The 21,056-nt window shown below is 43.8% G+C and overlaps 1 protein-coding gene across 6 annotated transcripts in view; it reads right to left on the bottom strand.

Moving 5' to 3' along the window:
* Positions 1-9,708, bottom strand: part of UBR5 (ubiquitin protein ligase E3 component n-recognin 5) — a 132,653-nt gene extending 122,945 nt beyond the window's left edge. For all 6 annotated transcript variants that reach the window (XM_059165883.1, XM_059165885.1, XM_059165884.1 and 3 more), the window contains exon 1: positions 9,555-9,708. In XM_059165883.1, the coding sequence (XP_059021866.1) occupies positions 9,555-9,616 (62 nt within the window). In that variant the 5' untranslated portion in view covers positions 9,617-9,708. The remainder of the gene's footprint in view (positions 1-9,554) is intronic.
* Between the last annotated feature and the right edge of the window lie 11,348 nt (positions 9,709-21,056).

Here is a 21,056-nt window from a genome sequence, read left to right as displayed (position 1 = left end):
CACAAACATTTACTGAATAAGGAAAACTAATCTAACACAGTTCTCCAACTCTATGCTAGGAACACATGGCAAATATTTGCACAGGCTAAACTTGACTACCTCTTGCACCAGTCTTTCAAAGTCGGCTAGTGGTCGGAATGAGCTTCACTCCCCCACCTGGACCCGAACCCTGTGAGTACTGACGTGCGTTGTTAAAAAGCTACCCTTTCTCGGTGTCTTAGAGTTCTAGGGAGGACCTCATATTTATGCAACTTTACTCAGACTTTTAAAGTTTCATTTGTAGAAAAAACAAAAATTAGCTTCAAGGAGCAGGAAAATACCCTATTCTCAAGCAACAGCAAGAGAACCCTTAGTCTAATGGGGAGAGGAAGGCCAGGGGTAGTGAGGCCTTAACAAGCACAGCTCTATCTGCTGTCGGTAATTATTTTAACTGTAATACAAAGAAATGTGAACAAGGGCCTTTTATACAGTAACCCTTAAGCTTTTGTGCTCCTGATGATGGTGGTCCATTTAGACACTATGAGTACTACTTTAAATCAATGAAACTCTTACTCAGAAAAGCCACAAAAAATGTTTTTACTACAATTTGGTGAGGTTCTGTTACTCTTATAAAACTTCAGTGTTGTCAGAGAAACTCCATTTCAAAGAAAAAAAAAATGGTTTAAACATACCACGCCCAAAAACCAATGCTATCACCCCTCAAGAATGTCCTAGAATGCACCAAAGAATGATCAAATCTCCATGAAAGCTGAAAAAGCTTTTTCCATTTCCAAAAGTCTTCCGAGGAATCAAGAGGCCATGGTCAGGAGAAAAGAGAAAAGACCAACTGCCCTTCCCCTCAAGAATTTTGTGAAAACAGAAACATTCCGGAATGACATGGGGTGGCTGCTAACCACCTATGACTCCTGTCTCTGGATCCAGGTGTTGTGCACCTTCTTCAGAAGCTTCCAGCTCTCCCAAGTGGCAGAAAGGTGAGCAGCTGCCGCCGGCAAAATCAGCCCACGGGTCATCTCTGACCTACAGACCACGGGCTGCCAAGCTGCCCGATGGAAGACACCCGGTCCTGGTTCTGCAGCCCTTCTGAAGTGACAGAAACCAGAGTGAATGAGGAGGAACCTGTGACAGTAATTTGGGTTTATCCCTTCCTTGGGACTCCAAGAGGCAAAGAAAAAGTAGTTCATATACCTCGCCCCCAGAAGAGCAGCCACAGAAAAGGAAAGAGCACACTGGCCACAGAAGCAAAGTACTCACTCTCCCTCAATTATTCTCCACCTGCGTACAATCATCAGAACACCTGACAAGAAGAAAACACACTCGGGGAAAACCTCCAGGGATTTCTGAGAGGAGAGGAAGACCATGGCTAAACACCACTAGAGAGAAAAGGATGCCGAAAGAATTGAACGTTTAAACTAAACATGCACACAATTTAAGAAAAATCATTTTACTGGCGATTCTTTTAAAGCATCTATATGCAGATGATGACACAGAGCAATAAACGGACTAATTCAAATTACTTCTGGACAAGAAACAAAGTCATTCCTACAATATAAGAAAATAGATGTGGAACTGCAAAAACCTGATACCCCTTCCCTTTCATCATTTAGACATTAAAATAACCCTACATTGCTCTTTTTTTTTTCAAAAATTGTATTCATTTGTCAGAGAGAGAGAGAAGAAAGAGAGTATGCACACGTGCAACAAGCAGGAGGGAGAGGCAGAGGGAGAAGCAGGATATGGGGCTCAATCCCCAGACTCTGGGATCTTGACCTGAGCCAAAGGCAGATGCTTAACCATCTGAACCACCCAGGTGTCCCTGTCTCTTCTTCACATTAACTCCCTAATCTCAAATCTGGCCTTTTCTTAAAGCTTAAGACATCCGCCACCTTCCACTTCTCACATCACAGCAAGCAGACAGTCACAGAAAATCTCATATGAACTTCCCCCTAAGAGGGTAAGGAAGCCACTCACAGAAAGGCCATCTCTGGACCTTCAGATCAGCTATGAGGAAGACCTAGTATCGGAGTTCACAGAAATATCTGGAACACCTTGTCACCTAATTCTGAAATAGCAGATCCATGCTGGAGCAGAGCTAATTTCTTGAAATGGTAGGTTCACAACACTTTTTCTTCTGAATCACAAAAAAATGGAGTCTGAACTGATGAGAAAAGGAAATAAAAATCTATCCAGTCATTCAGTCCACACTGCTTCCTACACTGAACGCAGTCTAATCTGTCTACGCAATCTAGACTACCATCAATACTAATGGATTCTAAAATAACATTGCTTTATAGATACAATTTTTTTTGATTAACACAAAAATTTGCTGTTAGGAAAATGTAGATATCTTAAAAGTAGCCTTTCGTATGAAAAATACTGTAATAATATATTAAAGTCAAGAAAAATTTCAAGGATATAAAATTATACCCAGGATTATCACAACTATTATAAAAACAAACAAAAACGATCCAGGGACAGAAAAATAGACTAGAAAACCACCAAAATGTTAACAGTGGTAGCACTACTAAACTTTTTAAATTGATCTTCTGTATTTTCTAGATCTTTTTTAAGAACGTTTCTTAAAACAAGCAATTTTTAAGAACAAGTAAGTAAAAACTAGGGAATATCCAGAAACTGAAAGCAACCCAAATTTAAATTAGCAAAAAAACAGATCTGAAATTGTGGCATATCCAGACAATGAAATACCATCACTAACACAAAAGGAAAAAAACTACTACATGCTACATAAGCTAAGTAGAAGACACTAGAAACATGATTCCATTTCTACGAAATTCTAAAGGTAAAATTACTGAGACAAAAAAACAGTGGTTTTCAGGGACGGGGACAAGAGAGGGACTGAGAGTGCAAAGGGGCACCAGTGAAGTTTTTGGGGTGATGGAAATGTTCTATGTTCTTGACTGGGGTGGATACACAGCTGTATACATTTGTCAAAATTCAAACTGTACATTTTTGGTAAGTTATACTGTCAAATATACTTCAATAAAGCTGATTTACAAAATAAAGAAGTTGAAAACATTTTATTAAGGTACATGATACCATCAGAAACCAAATAACATTACTCCTGCTACAAAGAAAATTGTGCCTTATTTACACATGGAATAACATTAAATTTTAACTTTAATATCCTGACAAAAATGAGAATGTCACAAAACAGTTACCAATGAACTTACCGTATCTCTCATTTTCAAGAGATTTATGACCACAACACTGATTCTATCAAGAAAGTAATACGAAATATGATCTCATTAGAGAATAATGTCTCATAGCCAAGTTCAATTTACTAATAGTCTCACTTCTGTACACTAAATTAGAAGAATCGTGCAAACTTTTCACAGGACTTACTATTCCTCAACATGCCCTACAGAAAACCCTGCAGTTTCAAGAATCCCTTCTTATTCTCATTACAAGGGACTGCTAACACAACGCTCTCACGGGAGGTTAACAAGGGACAGCATCAAGATGCAAGAAGCCTTCAGATCCCAGTGTGAGGCTATTCCTCCTTCTAAGGCTACAATCCAAACAAATTTTGTCTTACTCTTTAAAAAGTCAAATTCTGCAACATGTCACAACCCAATTAGTTCTATCACGTAAAACTGTTGATGAAAAATAAGCATTTATCTGACAACAGGAAAATCTAAACAGACTGAATTTGATATTAAGGAACCATTTTAGGTGGGTTGGGTTTTTTTTAAGTCTTCATCATTGAGATGCATACTGAAGATATATTGATTAAATTATCTGATAGGGAAAGTGTTGAAACCAGACTGGCCATCAATGTGATGACTGCTGCGATTAAGCGACGATTGTTGTACCTGTGTGTTCAGCACCCTACTGACTCCACATCTGTGTACGCTTGAAACTCTCCATAATTAAAAGTTTAAAAACAATTCTCAGAGTAAAACCTAAAAATCAACTATAATAATAAATCAACAATTCATCATCACCGTGAGCCAGGAGAGGCTGTTTTCATTGGCTCAGAATGCCAAGGTAGCAAAATGACAGAAAAAGAGACCACAAGCCGAGTTTGTTTTAATTAGAAGTGATACGATAAAAATGAAGGAAAGAAGACGTAAGTACATTCTCCCCCAACATAAAACGGCTTCCTTCAATACACCCCACAGGAGCTCCTGAAGTGCACTTATTTCCTAAAGATTTTATTTTTTTAAGTACTCTCTACACCCAACGTGAGGCTCAAACTTCTAACCCAGAGATCAACTGCCGCCCACTCCACCAACTGAGCCGGCCCTGCGCCCCTACCGCAGTGCAATCTGACGCCGCCTTCGGTGATGCCACTTGCCTTTACAGACCACTTCCTAATTGCTAGGGAAAAATCCTTCTCTGCCTTAAAATTCAGCCCCTTACTCCTAGTTGCACTTCCGTGTACTGTGTAATTTCTTTCACAAGTGTCTATTTACTCGTAAAGCTACAATGTAGTCCCCGATTTCTTGATTTGATCTGCCCCTGTGTGTTCTGATGTTCATTTTTCATTTGGCTATTTCATACCCTGTCTTTAAGCTTGCTTTCCTCAATCAGCTTCACTGAATCATTTCAGTTAAACTTGCCTGTACCTTCCCAGTCCAGTCCTGCAGCAGCACTGTGCCTGGGAAACCACCTCAGTAATCTGCCCGACTGCCCTCTGGTCTGCTGAGGTGATGCTCTATCCCACACAGACCAACACGTGTGCGCTTGGTGTGGCATACTGAAATTTCAGGCAGCTTTCCACTATTAGAACATCTACCCACCACAACCTTTGTTCAGCTCCATGCAATCCCTGGCATGTTTTCAGGGGCCTACTGAGAGGGCAAGGATATCCCAGAGTCTTTAAAACCCAAAAGTTCCTCATAAAAATCAGAACCACTTCCAGAATGCCGTGGCCCGTGCAAAAAAGCACTTTCTACAGCACTGTCGTCCAACAGAACCTTCAGTTACAACACTGTCCTGTGTGCTGCTCACTACCTGGGGCTACACTGGGCACTCACGATGTGGCTCGAGTTGCCAAGGAACTGACTTTTTAATTTTAAGTAGTCACAGTATGAGACTAACAACTTATACTGCTGGACTTTTTCTTCATAAAAGTCATTTCCATTTATTTTTACATCTGTTTATACCCAAGATTAGCTAGGACAGTTGCTCAACCCCAGCACAAGCAGAATTTTGGACAGGATAAGCCTTCCGTGTGGGAGCTATAGCATGCACTGTAGGGCATTCCACAGCTTCCCAGGCCTTTACCCACTAGAGGCCAGCAGCAGGGCTCCAGCTGTGACAAGCAAAAAAAGGATCTCCAAACACTGCCAAATATACCCAGAGTGGGGGTGGGGGGTACAACTGCACCCAGTTGAGAACCACTGATTTAAGGCAAAGTCTGGATTCTGTACTCAATGGTAAGGATTTTCTAGAGCAATCTCTTTGATTTCCTGCCTTCTGATTTTAAAAGCAGTTAAAAGTAACCACCTCTTCATATTTTCCACATTACCCGCATTACAATATTTGTGTTTCCTACCCACTATCTCAGTTGTTCCTTACCAACCTTGAGATGGGTACTACACCTGACTTAGAGATTGGGGGGGCACGGGGGACAGGAGGAGAAACCAGGGAGTAAGTCTCGAAGTGGTTAAATGACTGGCCAACCAGCACATAGTTAATAAGCAGCAGGACTGAGACAAACCCAGATTTAGGAATTCTAAATTTCTAACTCCTCTATTATCTTACCTGGTAGCTCACAGTACATGAAGGGGAAGCTCCTTAGAGAAAAACCCTTTTGATATGACAATCTCAACCCAGACTGTTTGATTGCACAACACACAACAATGCCAAAAAGCAAAGCTCACAGGAAAATTCCACATAGACAAACAATGAGAACTGGTTCCTATTGTAACCAACCTGCATCGTGAGAAAGAATTCAGGATAAGGACAAGTCACGGCATACCCACATCACTTTAAAAATGCCTCTCCCTAGGCCAGTTCTAGGAAACGGTTAAGAGGGTCAGCCCCCTGACAAAAGGCCTAAGTGGAAGGAGGAGGTGAGGGGAAGGAGAAATCCAAACTCTAAGCCTAAGACAGGTGGCTGCTCTAAGGCTGAGCTGCCTCAAATGTGACCATATCTCTGAACAGTGGCCACATGCAACAGTGGAAAGAGACCTGGACTGGGGGCAGGGGTGGGGGTGGGGGGGATGTAGACCTCATCTGTCAGTAGCTCACTGTGTACCCCTGGATGAATGCCACAAAGCTCTGGGCCTGTTTTTTTTCAACTCATTACTGAAAAGACTGGTCTATGTGACTTCTTTGGCACTTTCCAGACCTTAGCAGGCACTTCCAGCCCTTCCCTCAGAGTCATTTTCTCTATGTTCTTTTGCTGTTTCTCTGAGACAATGAATGATTCAAGCAGGAACATAGTACTAACTCAAGAAATTCACTAGAAAGAAAATCAAAATGTCACTAAAGTATCTGAGTAGGATGGTTTCAATTCACCACAGTGAATATTTGCATAGGGCCAGCCACTGGGCACTAGGGACCTTGTAATCATCCTGGGAAGCCACAACCAACATCCTAGGCTCTGAACTACTCTCCTCTGCCCTAGCCACCCCCACCTACATTCACCAACTGCATTTATTATTTGGTCTCCCAATGTAATGATTAAAAATTTTAACCCAATACAGAAAGACTATTAACAGAATTAGCAAGTCTGAAAACACAAAGAAAAAAAAATCACATAAACTTTTGCTCTACTGAGTATATTTGAGGTATTAGAGACATCACATCATTACACTGAACAAAATATCTGACTTTTTACAGGATATGGCTATTTCAAAATGAAAACTTATTTGGAGAAGAAAATATCGATGTTTTGGGGCCCCCTCCATTTTCTTTGACTCACCAATTTATTTGCAGTACCATACTGCCCGGCCAATCTTACTGCTTTTCATGCAAGAATCAAGTCCACTTATTTAAACCCTTTTTTATCCCCCAAAAAATCATTTATCATTTCATTCCTGATGTAGACACATATTTCATATAAAAGTCAAGCTATAGTGGCACACTCTTTCCGATTACCAAAACTTACTACATCTTGGTAAAAAGTTTTTGATCTGAAGATGAAAATGTTCTGGGCTTCTTGTTCTAGTTAAAAGGCTCTAGAAAGCCAGTCTGTTTTGTAAACAGATTTTTGCAGCAAAAGCTTGATCTGGTAACTCTGCATGGAGGTCTGCAAAGAGGATCTTTCCCTCTGAAGAGCAGACACAGAACAGCTCCACCAGGAGTCAGTTACATCAGAACAGGGTGCATGGGTGTCTCAAATGCTGTCCTCACAGATCTCCACAGACCATTCTACCCGCTCAACTCTATGTCCCCAAAATCTTACCCTCAGTGCTTTCTATCTTCTCACATGTCTGCCACCCTGATGTGCACATTTTATAATATGAATCAAATCCACTTCTGTTTCATAAAAATTCAAAGATGCTTTAAATAGTCCTCATATTGTCTACTCACACTACAGGAATCAAAACCAAAACTGATTACTTCTTTACATCAGGAATGACAAAAAAGGTAGCTTAAAAAAGGATCCATTACTTGTAAATTCCCCAGACTAGCTGAAGTAAAATGAATGTTCAAAAATGAATCAGAGTGCCCAAGACAACTGGCAAAATGGGTTTTGGCAGACAGAGTCAATTGAGTAAGCTGGTCAGAATTCTTGGTATATATAAAGTAGGACTAATACAGAAAACGTGGCCTACCTCTCTCCTGCCTGGTACAGTTTTCTAAGTTACAAGACACGTTCCAGGACAAGTACTACTAACTCAGTTCTATGAGTGACAGCAGAGCTATCCTCAAGAAGAGCCTGGTTCTAAAACTTACAAAAATAACCTTATTTCAAAGTCTCAGAGATCTCTATCTCTAATGAAATAAAAAGCAGAGTAAAAATCACATAACAAAATGTTAAAATATATGACAAAACTTATTTCAGTACTTTCAGAAAGTATTGCAAAATGTTCAAACACTAACATGTTAAATACACTATAGCTACAGCAAAGATTGGACAAATCTGAACCCAGTGCCACAACCTGAGCCGCCAGCTTTCGCCCCACCTGAGGCGGTTAGATACTCGGGAGACTCAGGCCAATATCTTAGCAGCAAGTTAGGCCTCTTCCTCCCTCCGGGAAGCGCATGACAAACGGCGTCATGCAACTTATGTCACCCGGTCACTTAGTAAAAATCATATCTAACTTCTAATCTTGGGTCGAGATGGCCATTCATACTCAAAAGAAATAGAAAGCAGCTATATCACTGGGGGAGGAGGAGGCTTAAAATGCCCCACTTTCTGGCACCGTAAATATTCAGACCATCATTAGATCAGAGTCCTAAATTCTAAGACTTACTTTAATGGAGGCCTCCCTCAACCTTCTCCGAGTCCCTGTTTTGCAACAGTGAAGGAACTTTTCCTGCTTTATCTTAGTTCCCTGAGAGCATGCGGCCCTGCAATTCAATACCCTAAACTGGCAGGGAACGGTGGAGGAGGCAAAGGGAGGAATCCACAGCCAAAATAGCCTTCTTATTAAAGACGACAAAAACAAAAACAAAAAACACAACACCATAATTCCTCCTCCGCCCACTGCAAACCCATCCCAGAAATTTACAGCTTGTTAAGAAAGCAGCATTGCGAACTGCAAACCTAAGAGTTTTCCTTTGACTCTACGCACGGTTTTCAGCTGTCAAATTACAACTCAGGAAAACACTATCATTAGAATAAAAAAGGAAACAAAAAAAGCTCGCACCATAGGGGCTGGGAGAGGGAGCACACCAGCCCCGTTTCGGAAGAAGGAGAGCAAAGGGAATCCAATCCACTTCCCCACCCCCGCCTGAATTCATCCCCTCCCCGGGCAGACAAACCTCACTGCAGGAGCTCAAATTTAATAATAATAACAATAATCATGGCGCTTCCTCCCCCCACCCCACGCGATCTGCTGGGAATCAGCCTCCCCATCCCCCGGGATCTCCAGGCTTGGCAGGTCCAGACCACCCCACCGGACACAGCTCCCGGGGGCCCGGGCGAGCCCGGTCTACCCCGGGGCCTCTCGCCCCGCTTCTCCTCTTCCCTCTCTTTTTACCTCCACCATCCCCCATCCGCATTGTCTGTCTCAATTCAACTTTGACTAATATGGATTCCTCGGGCCTGGGCCGGGCGGTAATTACAGCCCGCCCCCCCTCCGGAGCCGAAACCCCCCCCCATCTCCACCGAGTTCAGCGCGGCTCCTCGGAGGGAGACTGGAGTGGGGGGGGTGCAGGGGGAAGGAGGAGGTTGCAGCGCGCTTCCCCGTCTACATCGCGGGCACCGTCTACAACGCGCTCCCCCCGCGGCCCCGGACCCCCGGGACCAGAAGTTTGCCCCGGAAGGGGCCTAGCCGGGGGCAGTGAGGACCCCCCCCCACCCGGCCGGCCGGCGCGTAAACACGGGCGCCCGCCCCGGCGCGGCCCCGTGGGGGAGGGGAGGGCGGGGAGGCGCCCTTCCCCCCGCCCGCCCGCCTGCCCGCCGGCCCTATTACCTGTCATTGAGCTGGTCCTCGGTGCCCGGCAGCGGGTGAACCACGAAATGGATGGACGTCATGGTGCTTCCTTCTCGTCCTCCTCCCGAGGACTGCCCCCTCCCGCTCTCGCCCACCCCCCCCCGAACACCCTTCCCCTCCCCAAAACCCACTGCCGCCGCCGCCGCCTCCCAGTCCCCAAATGGAGGGAAGCAAATGCGCAGGGGCCGCCGCCGCCTCCCTGCCGGGCGTGTGTCCGCGGCCCGGCGGTCCGGCGGGGCCGGCAGGGGCGGATCAACACGCCACCCGCTCCCCCCGCGACAGCGCGCAGGAGTGCGAGGCCGGCAGCCGGGACCCGGGGCGCGCCGCCGCCAGCGGCGGCCAGGCGTCGGGAGAGGGGGCGACTGGGGAGGGAGGAGAGGGGCGGGCTGCGGGGACGGTGTGGTCCCGGCGGCGGACGGGGTCCGGACTAGGGAGGTGGGGAGGGAGATTAGCCCGCACCGCGCGTCACTGGCGAGAAGCCGCCGCCGCCGCCAGCACCGCCGCCGCCATCTTCACTTCTGCCCCAGTTTCTCCGTCTCGCAGGCTCCGCTCCCGAGCGGCGGGGGAGGGGCGAACGGGAGGAGGAGAAGGAGGGAGGAGACCGGCGGGCGGGGGCACGGCTGCGGGGGGGCGGGGCTCCGGGAAACGGGCGGTAAGGCCCTTTCGATTGGGCGGCTCAACGTTGTCGGGCCACGGCGCTGTAAGGCGCGTGCGGATTGGTCCGTTCGGCCCCGAGCCCAGCCCCCCGGGAGGTGGGATAGCTCCCGAGTGAGTGTTCCGGAGAGCACGTGTTAGGGAAGGAGGAGGCGGAGGGGAGCTCACTGGGGCGGGGAAGAAGTCTGGGAGGGAGGCTAAGTGTGTGTCCCCGGAGAGGTGGAAGGAAGAGGGGCTCCTGCGCTTCTCGCTCTGATTTCCCTGGGGCAGCCCTAATTATTCTGCGGATCTTTAGGGGGGTTTTGTTGTTGTTTCTCGCCCTTCACCCGCAGTTAGATTTAAAGTAGAAGTGCAAAATCACTGAAGGGGCAAGAAAACACAGCCTTTTATTGGAGAAGTAAGGTAGTTATGTAAGGACCTTTCCAGAAGGTCCTATCGTAGGATCGGAGAGAGCTGACTTTGCAGCAACTTCTTTAATCACCCTACTCTCCCCAGAGTCCCCAGCAACACCATCACATACCCGTACAAAGACAAAATGTGGAAATTTCCACTAATTTCCTGATTTAAATGATTCATGGGGGTTTTAAACTACTTTTAAATGAAAGATGATATATCTCTCCTACAAAGGCGTTCTTCAACTCATCATCAGTGGGATCAAAACGGCAAATTCTTTTTTTTTTTTTTTTTTTTTAAAGATTTTATTTATTTATTTGACAGAGAGAAACCACAAGTAAGCAGAGAGGCAGGCAGAGAGAGGAGGAAGCAGGCTCCCTGCTGAGCAGAGAGCCCGATGCGGGACTCGATCCCAGGACCCTGAGATCATGACCTGAGCCGAAGGCAGCAGCTTTACCCACTGAGCCACCCAGGCGCCCAAAACGGCAAATTCTTGAATGGATCCTTTTTCTAAGAACTCCTTTTTTCTAGGGAACCAGTTCCCAGCTTTCTTCTCAAGGCTCCCATGGCTCCTTCAAAAAATCAAGTACCCCTTTCAAGGCAAAGAGTGAAAACTAAGCTGCTTCTCCAGTTTGTGTGGATATTCGTTAAATCAGGGGTCCTGGAAAACATTCTTAATGTTAAATATCGCTTTTCTCCTGTTACTGCATCACATACGCGCGCACACACACTTTTGCTTAGGAAGTTCTTTTGAGCGAAATATATGAACATTTATTTATAAATGAGGATAGAGTAGGTACCCCCTTGAGACAGATAATGGAACAGTTTTGTAGGTCACCAGCTCCAAAATTGGCCCAGATTAGTTTAGACTAAAAAGTGATTTCAAGGCTGGTTTTTAGTCCTCCAAAGCCACAGGGAAGCAGGGTAGACCAATGGACACTGCTAGTTTTAGAGCCAGATAGAACTGGATTTCTGTCCTGCTTCTGCTACTTAACTACGTGACCTTGATTAAATTTTTTGGCCTATCATAATGTCTTTTTTCTCCTTTGTAAAATATGCCATAGTTACAGATCTACAGAGGGTTATGGTGAGGTCTAAATAAGATAAATTTATCAAGCACCTGGAGCAGTTCATAACACTAGGTAGGCTCAGCAAATGCACACTTTCATGTGTCAACGGTGCTCAGTATGTGCCACTTGATACACTTACGTGTTCTGATACTCAATTCACGCTATGGGGTAGTTAATATCACCCCCATTATATAGATGACAACACTGAGGCTCAAGCACTTTAGGTAAGTGTTGAAGATGAGACTGAAACCCAGGTCATCTAACTCTGATTACGTTGCTCTTTCCACTACACCACAGCTGCCATCTAGTTAATAATTAAAAAGGGGCAGATTATTCAAAGCCATAGGAAAAATGTGATATGACAAATGCAATAAGAGTGCTATAGAAGTTAACAAAGGAAGTGATTCAAGCCAAGACAGTTAAGAAAAGTCATTTAAGCTGAACTTTAAAGAATGTTCATGGAAAACAGAATATCTAGCTTAAACTTATTTATATCTGTCTCTGAACAAACTCCATACCATACCCATCTATTACTTCTTTCTTCCAAATTTGTTTTTCTTCTTTTTCATTGTGATTGCACCCTGTTTGCTTGATTTATCCACTCCTACTTTCCAAGTTCTGAGACTTTCTGTCCTGGTTGAAGGCCAGTCTTCTCACTCTAGGCACCCATTCATACTGCACATTTGATCTTTGATGACCATTTTGGAATTGCAATGTTTTCTTCTTGTCCTAGGCTGGCTTGTTAGGGAGAATTTTCCTCTTCTAGATCCCCAACACTGTGGTGGGTCACACTTTGCACAGAGAAAAATAAGAAATAAAGGCATGGAGTTTTCAAGCCCATCACATAGACAGGGGAGGAAGGAATACAGATAGAGAATGGAGATCAGCAGGGTTTAAGGAGAACCTTTCTGAAGTATCAAAAGTATAATACAAGCCTAGAAAACAACACTGGGGGAGAGGGTTCTTTTCTAAAAATTTGGACTAATTCTCCCTTTGAAAACAAATGAATGGAGAAATGAGACAGGAATGGGAAAAAGCTTGATGAAATATGGGCTGATGGATGTTTTAACACTATGGATAACTGGAATGCAATCCAATGGGGACCATATGAGAGACTGTGGGGGGACATACCTCAGAGTTATCTCAGTGAGAGGGGAGGGAGCTAGAAGTATTTATCCATCAACTCCATCCCTCAGTGGTTGAGGACTGTTCTTGGGTTAGTTCCCTAACACTTTACACACTCCCCACTTGTAAGTAATGCATACTCTTAAGGCGAAAGAATGAAAGAAAAGACATTACCAAAAAAAGGAAAGAGAAAGAAAGAAAAAGAAATGTGAGAGATTTTTGACAGTCAACCCATCTTAAAGGGTACTTTTTTTTTTTTAAGATTTTATTTATTTATTTGACAGAGAGATCACAAGTAGGCAGAGAGTCAGGCAGAGAGAGAGAGAAGGGGAAGCAGGCTCCCCGCTGAGCAGAGAGCCCGATGTGGGGCTCGATCCCAGGACCCTGAGGTCATGACCTGAGCTGAAGGCAGAGGCTTAACCCACCGAGCCACCCAGGTGCTCCTAAAGGGTACTCTTTAAGCAAAAGAAAAATGATCCCTCAGTGTAAGCTCAGAGAGGCATAAAGGTATGAAGAAGAATGAAAACAGAAGAAAATATGTAGGTATGTAAAAGTTGACTGAGTAAAACAACAGGGCTTAAAAATCCAAAACACTGACACTAAATGCTGGCAAAATGTAGAACAACAAGAATGGGAATGCGAAATGGGATGGCCACTGTAGAAGACAGTTCGGTGGTTTCTTACAAAACTAACATACTCTTAACATATGATCCAGTAATCACACTTCCTGATATTTACCCAAAGGACTTGAAAATTTATGTCCACATAAAAATCTGCACACAGGTGTTTGTAGAAGCTTATTCATAGTTGCCAAAACTTGTAAGCAACCAAGATGTCCTTTAGTAGGTGAATGCCTATATCTGCAGAGTGCATTATTGTTCAACACTAAAAAGAAATGAGCTGTCAAGTATGAAAAGATATGGATAAATATTAAATGCATATTACTAAATGAAAGAAGCCACTCTGAAAGACTGCATACTCTATGATTCCAACTATATGACATTCTGGAAAAGGCAAAACTGTGGAGAGAGTGAAAAGATCAGTAGTGGCCAGAGTAGAGAGAGGAATGGATAGGTAAAGCCCAAAGTAAGTTTTAAGGTACTAAAACTGTTCTGTATGATGCTCTAATGATGGGTATGTCTCATTATAAATTTGTCTAAACACACAAAATTTACAACACCTAGTTGGGATCAAGTTCCGCATCGGGATCCCTACTTAGCAGGAGTCTGCTTCTCCCCCTGACCCTCTCTCCTCTCATACTCTCCCTCTCTTTCATTCTGTCAAATAAATAAATAAAATCTTTAAAAAAATTTTTTTTAAATAATAAATAAATAAAAGGAAAAATGGCTCCAGGCACCTGGGTGGCTCAGTCAGATAAGCGTCTGACTCTTGATTTGGGCTCTGGTCATGATTTCAGGGTCCCCAGATCAAACCCCACATCAGGCTCCTCGCTGGGCATGGACCCTGCCTAAGATTCTTTCTCTCCTTCTGCCTCTGCCCCTTCCCACCTCTCTCTCTCTCAAAAAATAAAAATAAAAATTTAAAAATTAGAAGAAAAAAAGGAAGATGACTCTGCTTTAGACCATACAGAACTTTAAAATTTTTTTAAAATCTTATGTATGTATGTATTTATTTATTTATTTATTTTTTAAGTAAGCTCTATGCCCTATGTGGGACTTGAACTCAGGACCCCAAGATCAAGAGTGAACTCATGACCTTGAGAACAAGAGTGGCACGTTCTACTGACTGAGCCATCCAGGTGCCCCCCCCATATAGATATGCTAATTCAAAATGGATCATAGACCTAAATGTAAGAGATAAAGACTTAGGAGTCTTAGAAGAAAAGATAGGAGTGAATCTTCCTAACTTCAGATAAGGTGATTGTCTCTTAGGGACAAAACAATTAGCAAAAATAGATAAATTAGATTTCATCAAAATTTAATACTTTTACCCTTCAAAGGACACCAAGCCAAGAAAGTAGGAAGGCAATCCATGGAATGGGAGACACTGTTTGCAAATCATGTATCTGATATAAAACCAGCATCTAGATTATTTGAAAAACTCATGATTCAACAATCAAAAGTCAAAAATCCAATTTAGAAATGGGTGAAGAGGGTCAGAAAAGGCTGATGATGAATAAGAAAGGAGAAAGCACTGGTTTGTAAAGATGCAGAGATGTTAACAAGCAGCAGATAAAAGGCAGAGTGTTCTACTCTGGATTCCTCCATCAAAAAACTCAGTCTGGACTATATAGGAAAATAAAGATTTTGAAGGTGAACAATTAAAGCTCAGATTGGGAGAAAAAGACTACCCAAGAGCACTGAGTTGTCTTAAAGTCAAGCCTCCAGAGCCCAATAAACCATATACCACACTGCCAAATAAAAGTTTTAAAATCTTGAGGAAAAAAAATAGGCCAAGGATTTGAGTAACATTTCTCCAAAGAATATATAAAAAATGGCCAATAAGCACATGAAAAGATGCTCAACATCTTATGTCATTAGAGAAATGCAAATCAAACCCTCAAAGAGATAACACTTCTCATCTACAGGGACAGTGAAAATAAAAAGGACAGACAACAGGGAACATTGGAGAAAATGGGGAGAAATTGAAACCCTCATACACTGTTGATGGGACTGCAAAACGGAACAACCACTTTGGAAAACAGTTTGACAGTTGTGACAGTTTTGACAGTTACTCAAAAAGTCATAGTAGTAGTCACAAGACGACTCCTAGATATATACCCAAGAGAACTGAAAACTTACGTCCTCATAAAAATGGTCATAGTACCATTATTCCTAATCGAGAAAACGTAGAAACAGGCCTAATGCCTATCAACTGATAAATGGATACATTCAATGAGGTATATCAATACAACGGAATATGATTTACCATAAAAAGGGTTGGAACTCTGATGCTTGCCACAGCATCAATGAACCTTGAAAACATTATGGTAAGTGAAAGAAGCCAGACACAAAAGGCCAAAAATATAGTATGTTTCTGTTCATATGACGCATCCAGAAGAGGCAAGTCCATAGACAGGAAGTGGATTAATGGTTGCCCTGGGGGGTTGGGAGAGTAAAGGGAAAGTGACAACTAACAGATGTGGGGTTATTGTGGGGGGAAAAAGTTCTCGAATTAGAGAGCAGTGATGGTTGTGCAATTTTAATGGTTGTGAAATATTAAAAACTACTGACTTTGTACTTTAAAGGGGTTAATTTTAAGATATGTTAATGACATCTTAATAAATTTATCATTCAAAAAAAGTAAAGAAAAGTTGTTATATGACCGTATGCTTCCACCAGCAGGGCCATGAGTTCAGGGGGATATATACAATTTCCAACTAAGGAAGCTAGCTTCTACTTATTTGTTGCAGTTTTTTAAAAGTTTCTATCATTCATCCAAAGAATGATTTTCCGAGTGACGAGTACACGCCAAGCACTTAGGATTGTGGATAGCTGCAGTGGGTGGGCAAGGTCTCTGCTCTGCATGGATGGGGGGCTTACAATCCTGCTGCGAGGGCTGAGAGCATGGGGTTCCCTCTTCAGCAAGAGGGAAGTCACTTGCCCAAAGTCACATAGTTAGTAAGTAGGAAAGTCATTAAGGAAAGCAAGGTAAAGTCCAACAGGACCATAGTGGTCCTTTTTTAACCCAATACCCTTATTTCACAGAGAAATCAAAGGCTCAGAGAGGTGAAACCACCCAATGACATGTGGCATGTTACACAGTCTCACAAATACGCAAGCATCTTGAATTTGGGAGCCCAAGGAGACCTTCAAAAAATCTCAAGGTCAATCCATGTAAGACCTCTTTCAGATAACCTAATGGGCCTTGGCAGCTTAAGGTGCCCGTCAGAAATGGAAAAGCCCTCCAACATGCCTTCAACAATCGATCATTGCTCTCTGCCATGTGGTAGACATTGTGCAGCACTGGGAACCCGGCAGTGAACAAGACAGATCTAGGTGACTCCATCGGCTCTGGCAGTTCCCAAGTGCAGACAGACAGCTATTTTGGTGGCTATGTAAGAGTCATCTTGGGAGGCAAATACCTAAAGCTTCTGGGCCCCTCCCCACTACTGTGGTTCCACTGGTCTGGAGTGAGCCTTAGAATTGGTATTTTCAGCATTCTCCGAAGGCCACTCTGGGAACCACTGGCCTATATACCTTACAACTTAGCTTTTAGAGCTCAGTGAGAACCTGGAAGGGCTCACCCAATCCCACTGCTAGATAAAAATCTGTTTAATGCCCAGAACACCTGGGTGGCTCAGTGGGTGTCTCCCTTTAGCTTAGGTCATGATTCCAGAGTCCTGGGATCAAGTCCTGTGTCCAGCTCCTCAGTGAGGAGCCTGCATCTCCCTCTGCCTGCCTCTAGCCCTCCCTCTTTCTCTCTGACAAATAAATAAAATCTTTAAAAAAAACAAAACAAAACAAAAAACTGTTTAATGCCCAAACCCTGGGGCATTTACTTGTCATTGAACAACTCTCAGGCACCTAGAGTTGCTGGGAGGTATGGCTACAGTGAAGAGAAGACAGCACCTTGCTTACTCTCATGGTACTTACCTTTGGTGGGAGTAGAGATGGGACACACAGGGAGAGCCGAGAAAGAAAGAAACAAGGTCACTTAATCTCTAGTAATGGGAAGTACTATAAAGTGGGACCGAGTGAGGGCCAATTCAGTGGAAGAGAACACATTAGGTTGAACCATATAAAATCGTAAGTATTGGACCATTTTTGATCTACAGAAACAATTGTGTGTGGTTCGGCTTTATAAATAGGCGTTAGAAAGCAGCTGAGTCCTTTCTCCCCAGGAAAAAAAAAAAGGGAGGGGGGAAGGTGGTCTCGAAAAATGGATATGATTTGAACACAAGAATGACAGATAAAAGCCTAGGGGAAGGGTTTTGTTAGAGGAGTCTCAGGAGAAACTGTGGAAAGAAGGGACGTTAGTTCTGGATATGTATGGAACATTGGATAGAGCAGCACAGTCATTTAAAGAGTGTGATGCACCCTCATTATTCTTTTTTTTTTTTTTTTAAAGATTTTATTTATTTATTTGCCAGAGAGAGAGAGAGAGAAAGCGAGCACAGGCAGGCCGAGTGGCAGCAGAGGCAGAGGCAGAAGCAGGCTCCCCTCCAAGCAAAGAGCCTGATGTGGGACTCGATCCCAAGACGCTGGGATCATGACCTGAGCCGAAGGCAGCTGCTTAACCAACTGAGCCACCCAGACGTCCCCACCCTCATTATTCTTAAGGAAGTTATTTACCCTTTGATTAGAGACACAGTCAATAAAAACCATGAATAAAAAAATCAAATACTCACTTCCAAACTCACTTCTGAAAATTCACGTGATAGCCACTGCCACAAACACCTTGCCTCAATCCCTGGCCCAGATGCTACTTTCTCTGGGACGTCATCTCCCACTCTGAGGTGAGACTGCTCCCTCCCCTGAACCTCCAAGGTTCATTCTTCACACTTCCGCTCCCCCTACCATCCACCACCATCTACTATCCCTTAACCCCCTTCTATATGCAGCAATCTCGCTCCCTTGTGGAATTAACTCTATCGTGTTCACCTGGGTTTTCTGCCCGTGAGTAACTGTCACCAGTATTGGCTCAATAGGTTAAAAAAAAAAAGAATGCATGCGTGCGTGAATGAATGGCAATTATCTCCAAATTCTGTTTTGCATTTAAGGTAATGAAAGTCTGCAGTTAATCGTCCCACATAACCAATGTGGGGATTAAAGCACAGCTTAGATCTGGGGCTGAGCTGCCTGCTCAAAATAAGATTCCTGTCCCTTGGGCCCCTTTAGGTTCCACCTCACAAGGACTGACCTTTCAGTCTTAGGGATCGTCCCACCTTTGCTCAACAGGATTCAACTCGAGGTGCCTGGGTGGCTCAGTCGGGTAAGCAGCTGCCTTTGGCTCAGGTCGTGATCCCAGAGTTCTGGGATCCAACCCCACACTGGGGCCCCTGCTTGGTAGGGAGTCTGCTTCTCCTTCTCCCTCTGCCCCTAACCCCACTCCTGCTCTCTCTCCCTCTTAAATAAATAAAATCTTTGAAACAAGAACATGACTAAACTCCATGACAGTCTCTTCCCCTCAACCAGGTCTGGAAAGGGCAGTCTGGCCAAAAACACATTCTGGTCACGACAGCTATGGCGCTGGCTTCGGCCTGCTACATCGTTCCATGGCACATACAGAAAAACTCCCATCTATTGACCCAACAGGTCCTCATCCTGGCTGCACCAGCTGCCTGCTTCGCCTGTACTTGGAAATCATCAGGTTCGCTCCCACCCAGCTTGTCTTTTGAGGAAATAACCCCTTTGGATTTTCCTCATAAGCCCTATGTTCCCACCACTAAAGTTGTTACCAGGGCTCCCTGTTGGACCCAGCCTAGGATTCGGGATCTGGTTATTCCAGTTTGTGAATTATCCAGCCCTTTTGCTTTCCTTCCTCTCCACTTCTGCTATTTACGTGTGAGGAAATTTTACTGCTCAGTAACATCTCCCTCAGTATTTGGGAAGAATACTAATACTTCCATTTGTTCAGTGCTCTGCAGTCTACAGAATGACATTACATATACAAACTTATTTTAGCCTCCTAGCTGTCCTGTGCAATAGATTTCATTATTCTCCTTTTCTAGCTAAGCAATGATAAATGACTTGTCTGTGATCACACAGCCAGAAAGTACAACAATTGGGTCTTGAACCCAGCTTCTGATTCTCTGTCTGGTGTCCTTACTGTTAAACACATCAGGGAATGCAAATTTCCCACTTTGTTATCCATTAGAAGTCATGGAAAGCGCTGGATGGGAGAGTGGCTTCCTGATACCATGAGGAGAAATTTCCCACAGATTTAATTCTGTCAGTCGAGCTGGCTGGAACACCCCAAGTTGGCAGTGAGGCCGTAATGTCCATCCTTGAGTGGCCCACAGTTTCTTTTCTTTCTTTTTTTTTCTAAGATTTTATTTATTTACTTGTCAGAGAGGGGGAGGGGCACAAGCAGGGGAAACAGCAGGCAGAGGGAGAAGCAGGCTCCCTGCTGAGCAGGACACCCAACGTGGTGCTTGATCTTAAGACCCTGGGACTACGACCTGAGCCAAAGGCAGACGCTTAACCGACTGAGCTAAATCTTATGTTCTTTCCAGAGAGTCTAGTTATTGACATAATGACATTATTGATATAATGGTAATAATTAACGTGTGTATAGGGCTTTAAAGTTTTATTTTCATATATATTAGTTCATTTAATCTTCAACAGCCCCTGTAGGTAGATGCTGTTATTAATTATCCTGATATTGCTTTGAAATTCCTAGCTGTATTATTATTACACCCTTTCACCTCAGAGTCATAAACGTAACTTTCGAGAACATTCATTTATTCATTCAACATGTTTTCGAGCACCTATGTGTAAGGCTACTATGGGCAGAGCCTACATGGTCTGCAAGGTTACCAGAATTGGGACATCAGATTTATGATTAGCCGAAAAGTGACAGGGGCAGAAAGACCAACCTCGTATTTTGTCAACAGGGATGGGGTGACTAGTTTTACAGAAGGGAAGTCACCTGCCATAGGGCAAAAAAAAAGAAGGCTCGCAAATAGTACCAGATGCTTCAATTAGTGGCTGTTTCCACAGACTAGAAAATAGATTTTGTATGAGCAGCCTAAAAAGAAACATGAGCCCAGCCTTGGTCTACAAGCCCTGTGTGCACACAAAGATAGCAATCATTATGAGTAATGTCGTCATCAGATGCTGAGAATAATATTAGAGGCCATGGTTATTGAATCAACAAATGATTCAAGGTTGGCTCTAGAGCCCTGCCTTGACGGGTTCAAGGGCTCACAGTCCCATGCATTAAGAAAATCAGCAGCGGGGGCGCCTGGGTGGCTCAGTGGGTTAAAGCCTCTGCCTACAGCTCAGGTCATGATCCCAGGGTGCGGGGATTGAGCCCCGTGTAGGGCTCTCTGCTCCATGGGGAACCTGCTTCCTTCTCTCTCTCTCTGCCTGCCTCTCTGCCTACTTGTGATCTTTGTCATATAAATAAATAAAAATCTAAAAAAAAGAAAGAAAGAAAATCGGCAGTGTATGATTTCAATGACTAAGGAAGAGAAGAAGGCCAGGTGCTATCTTTTCTTCACTTTTTTCTTCTCCTCTTTTTACTCTTTTTCTGTAGCTACCCAGTGAAGATACAAGAGGCTAACTTGGAGAGGGTGGACCAGACCTGGTGGCTCAGGGAGACAGGGGAGACT

The sequence above is a fragment of the Mustela lutreola genome, chromosome 3, assembly GCF_030435805.1.
Source record: "Mustela lutreola isolate mMusLut2 chromosome 3, mMusLut2.pri, whole genome shotgun sequence".
In the NCBI taxonomy this organism is placed as follows: Eukaryota; Metazoa; Chordata; class Mammalia; order Carnivora; family Mustelidae; genus Mustela; species Mustela lutreola.
Note: the sequence above shows the minus strand (reverse complement) of the source record. Positions and strands in the feature narration are given on the sequence as shown.